This window comes from Varanus komodoensis, unplaced genomic scaffold, assembly GCF_004798865.1.
Source record: "Varanus komodoensis strain SLA01 unplaced genomic scaffold, ASM479886v1 scaffold18_1, whole genome shotgun sequence".
NCBI lineage: Eukaryota > Metazoa > Chordata > Lepidosauria > Squamata > Varanidae > Varanus > Varanus komodoensis.
Window position 1 is genome coordinate 2,530,092 of NW_025335548.1, and position 8,037 is coordinate 2,538,128.

The following is an 8,037-nucleotide window of genomic DNA, read 5'->3' on the forward strand; positions in this document are numbered from 1 at the left end:
AGTCAAAAACATTTGGAAGGAAACAAGTCAAGTTTAGGTTGTACCATATGTAGTAGTTGTATTATTAGGAAGTTCCATATTATCTAGTATAGTGGTTGAGATTATGGCTTAGGCACTAGAAGGCCCTGCTTCAGACCTCAGCCTAACCACCAACATACTAGGTTAGTCTGAGATCTGAAACAGGCTCTTCTAGTGCATAAAGAAGCAGACCTCAGTGTCAGTTTCCTATCTGCAGTAAAGGGGAAATAATTCTGCTCTCTTGAAAGGGTTAACAGGTGAAAGTGCATAAAATGTTTTGATCATGCAGCTTTGTGTTATATACATTTTAATTAATTCATTACTTTATAATCTAGACCGAACTTTCTATCATCCTCTTTTGAAAAAAAAAATCCCAATGTATTGTCTTTAATATGCATTTCCAACCCCAGTTCAGTATTTCATGCACACACACACAGAGACACACACACACACTCCTTTGTATTATGATAGTCAGAGAAATTATACATTTGCAATGTCTTGTGGTTAAAAAGAAATTAAAGATTTTTCTTGAGAACAATGTAGATTTTACTGCATTAGAAAAACCCCTCTCCAAATACTGAACCATTGTCAGCTCTGTCTGAATTGATGAGCAGCTGTGGGAAATTTGCAATTTCTTGCAATATGCGTTAGTGTTACAGTAAGGCTTGGACTGAGAGGGCAAAAGACTCTGTTTCGTAAGTGGTGCATCTCACTATGCTGCAGAGACCAGATGAACATTCCCAGGCTGTTTCAAGTCTTACTGACTGACCAAGCAGCCCAGAGAATATATGAGAGGGAAGCAGTATGAGAAATACAAGGAATCGTAAGTCATGAGGGCACGAAGAGAAGGGCTGTGGCTGAGTGCAAGGCCTCAAATCACCAAACACAGCTGTCTGGGCCAGGATTGGTGAGCCTACTGGGGCCTGAAGTGCTTCTTGGAAAAGTCATTGCGGGGTAACCTGATTTCACCATGTCAGACTTTCCTTAGCCTTGCTTCTCAATGAAGAAGCATCCAAAGGATTCCTGCCTCGCCTTTTGTCTTTTAGAGGGGAGTTTAACTTGAAGCCAGCCTAAAAAAGGATTTTAAAGAAAGAGATAAGTAGGAACTGGGGGGCAGTGGGGTGGTGGGCCAGGAGCAGGTTTGTGGGAACTATTATTGATATGGCGGTTGAGAACCATGAGGATATATTCTCTTGACATTTTCAGAAAAGGAGTAATCAAACTAGATGTCATTGCACTATATACATAGGCACCTCAGTGTCATAACCGTTTTAAGTGATTTCTTCTCTCTCTCTCTCTCTCTCTCTCTCTCTCTCTCTCTCTCTCTCTCTCTCTAGCATTTTAATGTGTCATCTTTTTATAGTGCTTTTCAATTATCCAATTAAAAAGTGGTTCACAACATTCAAAGGAACAAATAAAAAAATCCCACACACATACCCCTGCAGCTTGAACATGTACAACTGAAGATGATTAGGTGCAATCACTTCAATCAGCTACATTTGTCAGGACTAGACCAGACCAAATGTTCTCCAAATCATGTAGAGTGGAGCTATGTGCATTGTTTCTTCACTGCCCTGCAAATATTCATGGCCCTGTTTGAATCCACTTTGGGGGAGGAAGGATTAAGATTTTCCTTAAAAATTAAGATTAAGAAGGATTTTCCTCCCACTCATTTCCCCCTGAAAATCCATCTGGGATGGGGAGGGCATAAAAAGGGGGGGGGATTAAAAAGTTAACCCCCCCCCAGGCAAAGTTGGAATTTTGGAATTAACCTGGGTAGTGATGAAGCCTAAATCCCTTGTTTGCACCTGCTGGTTCTGCAATTTGTTCATGTATGCATGTGTAACATGGCTACATCTTAGAGTAAGTACATCTTATATTGCCTATAACCCATGAGCCCAAGGGCCAAACTGCATTCTGGAGAAATTCTTGGGGGAGCACATTCTGCTTTTGGGTACGGCTGAAGTCAGAGTTGATGAAGCCAAAGGCAAAAGTAGCAAGCTTAAAATACCAAAAGTACCAGCATATTTCAGCTGAAATCTCTATTAGAAATGCACTTGAATTCCAATGTGTGGGGGACTGAAGCCATATAAATGCTGGCAAAACACCCTTGGTGGCCATGGAAAATGGGACATGCTTGTCTGCAAAAACGCAGAGGGCCTGACAGGGATTTGGCTCTCAGGCCTGAAGTTCGACACCCTGTTATACCCTGTGTACCTATGATCAACTTGTTACATGCGCTCTGAGTCATGGGGTATTTTCATGTTGTATTCATCTCCAGTAATGTAGCCCTTAACTGAAAAACATGTAGGCTATAAGTTGCAGTGTGATCTCATTTGGCCTGGTGAAGCTTGCACATCTAAAATAGGCCGGGCTATCGTTCTGAAATCAGCGTGAAGCACCATGTTGAAATCAAGTGTTCTGTATGCATGCAGGTACTTTTTTTTTAGCCTGTAGGCCTGCTGGCAGGGCCTGTCTTCTTTACTTGGTTACGTGCAAGCCACTCTAAGAGACTTTTGGATTGAGGAGTGGCATAAAAATAATTCAGATACATAAAAAAGGAAATAAATGTGTAAGTTTGCAAACTTCAGAGTATTACTTAATGATAGTCTAAGATTCTATCTCTGGGGGATAGAGTGGACTCTGGGGGATGGTGGAGGACAGGATGGCCTGGAGGAATGTTGTCCATGGGGTCGCGATGGGTCGGACAAACTCCGCGACTAACAACAAGTCTAAGATTTAATGGTACTGTAAGATTGGATAGGTAACTCCCACTGCCTTATATCATTTGGATTGTACTTTATAGCAGGGATGTCAGTGTCCCAGGTCTTGCAAACTCCATGGAGCTTGCGGACTCACTTTTTAAAAATATTTGCATATTTTTGTACAAACTGAGCCACCAAAATACACAGAAATAATTCCTCAGTTTTCATGGAGGTGCACATTTCTGGCCAGTTTTCATAAACTGATTTATGCAGGATTGGAGAAATATATGCAGATGCATTTGCACAAATTATGAGTCCATCTATGGACGGACAATTGAGTTGAAGTGCCCCAAAACCACACAATATGCACAGAATTAGTATATCCCTATTTTTATCATTTTGAGTTAAAAACTAACCCAAGAACTTCAATTTAAACTAGTTTAGTGTTGATTCACACCAACTGTTTCAACATGTGGCAGCTACAGGAAGATCTACTCCCTCCACCTCCACCCCAGCCCTGGTGCCATGCTCAGCGCAGCTAACTCTGGCGTGTCCCTGGCTGTTCGGCTGTATTTGCATGCAGCAGGAGCAGCTGGGCAGCATGTCTGCTTGTTCACAGCTACTCAGGCTTTTCAAAAGCTCATTTCTTGTGATGTGGGTCAACGTTTGCAAAATCCTAACTCAAAGAAAAGGAAGAGATTTCCTATAATGATGTAGCCAGAATAAACACCCTAGTTATTTTATTGCTTATAGCGTAAGTGCACAAGGGGGCAATTAAAGCAAATGGATCCCTATTTGCAGCTACAGTTCCATAACTGAGATCACAGCAGGGGAAGTGTTAGACCATTCCTACCCATGACTCTAGGATCTTAGTCTGGATCAGAATCCCAGTACTTGCTCCCGTGAAGCTAGCTGCTACTTCTACAAAGTCATGTGGAGTTTGGGCCTCATGAAAGCAAAATCCTTTGCATTAGCTTGTTTTGACTAGGTATAGCAAAGCTACATAACCTATAGTCTTACATAGCACAATGTGTATGTACACTAGCAAAATGAACATGTTATCTTTCCAGGCATTTGATAAACCTGCTTTTGTTTCATCCCTTGACAGCTTCTTTCAGTGAAGCGGACTTGTGGGAATAGGGTAGGAGATGCAATACCTTCAAAATAAACCCAAACCTTTGCACCTTCCTGGACTTAAGGAAGAAGACTGTGCAAATTGGATCATATCTTGATAATGTTTAAAATCTACAATTTCCTGCACATCAGGAGTTTATGGAGACCTCTGAAGGAAACATTACTTGTGTGCATTAGCTTAACAAGCTGTTAATGATGCCTTGTTGCTCTAGCCTACTTGAAAGCACAATTTGTCCCCTGTTGTTTAGATGCAATTCTGGTACCAGCATTTATTGATCTGTGACACTGGTGGTCCAAAGCTGTATTCCTCGCTCCTCTTTGCCTTATATGGCAATTCTAGGTATTTAACATTATCTGATTATCAACTAAAAACTTTTGATGTTGGTTTAGTTTTTCAGGTTGTATAGGACAAATATAAACTTCATGAGTAAGTAAAATGTGGTCCTATACCCTTAAGTTGCTGTGTGTTGACAACTCAGAAGAGAGTTTGGGTGGTATGTTTAGAAGGACCCTATTTCATTGAGCTCCACCTGCATGCACAGCTATCACTTGATGTAAGCAGTGAGAGGACCCATGTGATTTTGAGTCAGAGGAAGATACCTTTTAAATGACTCATGCTAATGTGCCCCTAAACTATCCAAAGTACTGGAAACACTGGGCAGTATCCAGTGCTGGCAATTGCCAGTGCTAAGCACATTGCACTAGCGGGAGTGACTGCCACTGCAATAGGGAACTGGCACTTGCTAACCCAAAGTAGAAAACTAGCTGAAATTACCACTTCAGAAATGGGACAAAGCAGCACAGCTCTCTTCCATAAACTCCGCTGAATTGTGAGATTCTGGAAGTTAATTTTTGGCTATGTTAGCCACCACTAGCTTCCAATGCAGCCAGCAGTTTTTCCTACTCGTGCAATGGTGGCATTGGATACTGCCCACTGGCTTGACCCGTGGCTTCTTGACGCATTAGGCCAACTGAAATGCTGGCCTCAGGCAGCAGAAGTTGAAAGACAGAAGCAAGGTGTTGAGGGGGGCTTTCCAACACCTTGTTGCTATCTCTCATTCTCTAATCTCGGGTGCAGTGCAGGATGTTGTCCTATCAGAAGTCTTGAAGAAAGATTCATTTACCAGTTGGATTCTGTGCATGGAATGGGGTGGAGGGGTGTGCCAGCATGTCCTTTGCCTCAGGCACAAACTATCTTAGGCTACTTTTGCCTTGGTCATGTATTTGGAGGTATCAGCAAATCAAAAGGAAATAACAGTTGCAAAAACTAGTGAAAACCTTACCACTAATGTGAGCCTCAAAGGTTGCGGCACTACCCTCCAGTGCCACAACGCTTTGTAGCGGCTGTGTAAACGTCGGCGCTTTTGTCGTCATCTTGATAGGCACTCTGAAAACAAAGATGGAAACAAAAAAATTGAATGTGTGTTGCCAGTCTGCTTGAAGTCATTAACATATCAAGATAAAGTGACTTTCCATATGATATTTCCTATGGAGTGCCTCATTCTAATTTTATTAATCAAGAACCATGGCTCTTGATGGGGCTAATTTTCTAAAAGCAGCATTTCATGCAGAATTAGGTAATGAAATTGTTACTCCTATGCTTCCCACACTTTCAAGTAATGTAGTCAGTAACCTAATTGGCACTGGTTTTAAGGGAGTCACATGTCAAATTGAATAAGCATGCCACTTAGGAGCCAGATTGCTACTGTTTTTCTTATCTTGCAGCATAACTTCTTCCCAAACCAGATAACAACCCTGTGAAAATAGGACTGGATGAACAAATTCTCTCCATTACCATGGATTTGTCTGCAACGTGTGGTTTCATTGTCTCCTTTCATTAAATAATGGTCATAAAGGGATGGCAATCTTCAATTGATTGGGCATTTAAGAAGTGTTTAAAAAGAGCCTATTTTGAAAGTTACATGGTTTCCCTTAATGTGTAAGATTTATTTGGTGGGAGGTAGGGAAGAGCAGAAATAAAACACAAAATGTAAATGCAAAAGCTCAAGCAGTTCAGTTGAATCTAGTTTTGGGGAGGAGGGGTCCAAATTTGAAATCTGAGCTAGGGTATAAGATAAAAATTGACTTTACTGGCTTGAACAACTGCAAGAAGGTGGAAAAACTGAAAAACTCCTCATCCCCACCATTGTAATGTTTGTTGGCATAACACAATGTCCTCACTCTCTGCCAAATCTCAAGGGAAATAATAATAATAATAATAATAATAATAATAATAATAATAATTCAACTCTTTGGGAAGGAATGTAAGATATCTGTCACCTTCACTTGACCACTCCATTTATTTCAAATTATTTTTAGGCCACCATTAAGCATGGAATCCTCTGAAGAAAGTTATCTGTCAAAAGCTGTTTGACAGTTTATCTGAAGGTTACAGACCTGTGGCATCAGTGACTGTATCAAAAAGAGCTAGGGTCTCAGCTTCTTTGATATCAAAATCATTTATAGAAAGCTGTAGTGATTCCTGTTGTTATAAGCTCAGAGAGTGGAATCTGACCACGCCAGAAGCAGCTGTATTTTAGCAGTAAGAATACCTCATTGTGTTGCCTTTTTAATAATATGCATTAATATTAGTTCTTTCCTCAAAGAGTCACATTTTTCTAGTGACTTGTTTTACTTAAATACATTTCAACTTTTCAACTTGAAACCAATAATATTTAGTTGACTTCAAAATGTAATTTGGGTTCCTCATATTATCTGCAACAGTGACGTCCAGCTAAAGAAAACTAAAGGAAACCCAATCAGAACCCAAGTCTAGGTGATTTACTTCAATTTCATTGATGTTTTCATCATCAAATGTTTCCCCACCACACCCCAACTGCCCTAATGTACAAGAAGTTGTCTTGTTATTCCAATTCTGATCTTATATGGCTTTTGTATTATTAGTATTTCAAAGGTATGCTTCTGAAATGTCACATTCCAAAAATAACCATCCCAGTTTTGAATGACAGCAGGCAAGTGGTCCAGAGCTGCAGTGTAATGGATACCCCAGCAGCTGATTCCCTTAAAAAGTCATCATCAGTGCCTACCAATACCATGTGCGTTTTATCAGAGCTATTCTGGGAGCGTCTCCGTTTATCTGCAAGTAACATAACCTTGAGCACTCTTTGGAAGCATGAGAAGTTAACCAGACATATTAATAAGCATTTTTTTAAGAATGACCATTTGAAATAGGCTTCTCCAGCAGCACAATTAAAGAACTATTAGCCAAGTATTTCAAAGACCTAAAAATTAACCGTCAACAAGACATCATTGTTTTAATGAAAAATTCCATTCCAGTTTAAAAGAGCATCTAGCATCGTACCCTTTCCCCCCAATTATATCTACTAGGCACTCCTTAGTTACATGCACAATGTACCAGTGATTTTCTTGACGAAGAAAAACAGTTCAATAATTACAAGCATGCTACTAACCTGTTTTCACAAGAGTGCCTAACAGGAGTGGGCTAAGCCCAAACGAAAGTTCCTTAAACGACGTCCTTATGCAGAGTATGATTTTAAACAATCCCAACATGAGAATGGTGTGCCTCTACCTAGAAAAAACAAAACTACACAGTCGAAACGGTGTAGTTTTGCTTTTCTTGCAATCCCTACACCCGAGGCGAGGCTGGGAATGCACGACTGCTCAGAAGTGCTAACATGGTCGTTTTGCTTTTTATACCCCAGATCTGCTGACAAGTCTGCCTCCGTCACCTCAGTGCCACTTCTGATTGGCCTTCTGAAAGAAAAGACCTGAGAAAAAGGGACCGACTTCATGCGATAGGCCACCTGTCAGCCTGACTGACAATGCTAATTTTGGCACTACGAGAGCCCATCTTGAGGAAAAAGCAACTGGCAGGTTGAGAAAATATAGCCGTGTCGGGGCAGTCATTGTATCTGATCCTACCAAGCAGTTTCTGACTTAGACATAAGAAAAGTGGGGAAGTAAAAAGAAAGCATATGTCTGCTAATAGATGCATTATTAATTAAACAAGAAAAGTCAGCTCATGAAAAGGATCTGTTAGTGCCCAACAAGTCAATCCATATATTTGCTTCCCTACAAACAAACCTGTTGCTATCAAATGCAACTGTCAATCTCCAGGTCAAAGAAATAAGACATATGATCTTATGTCATGTGGCATTATTATACTGGTAGAATATACTGTTTCAGCTTAATAATGCTA

The 8,037-nt window shown here is 40.5% G+C and overlaps 1 protein-coding gene across 50 annotated transcripts in view; it reads right to left on the reverse strand.

Annotated features, from left to right (window-relative positions):
* The window catches only part of TTN (titin), a 283,766-nt gene extending 276,249 nt beyond the window's left edge, over positions 1–7,517 (reverse strand). For all 50 annotated transcript variants that reach the window (XM_044426908.1, XM_044426892.1, XM_044426914.1 and 47 more), the window contains exons 1-2: positions 7,289–7,517; positions 5,141–5,244 (exon numbers count right to left, since the gene is read on the reverse strand). In XM_044426908.1, coding sequence (XP_044282843.1) covers positions 5,141–5,231 — 91 coding nt within the window. In that variant the 5' untranslated portion in view covers positions 5,232–5,244; positions 7,289–7,517. The remainder of the gene's footprint in view (positions 1–5,140; positions 5,245–7,288) is intronic.
* Positions 7,518–8,037: the final 520 nt, after the last annotated feature.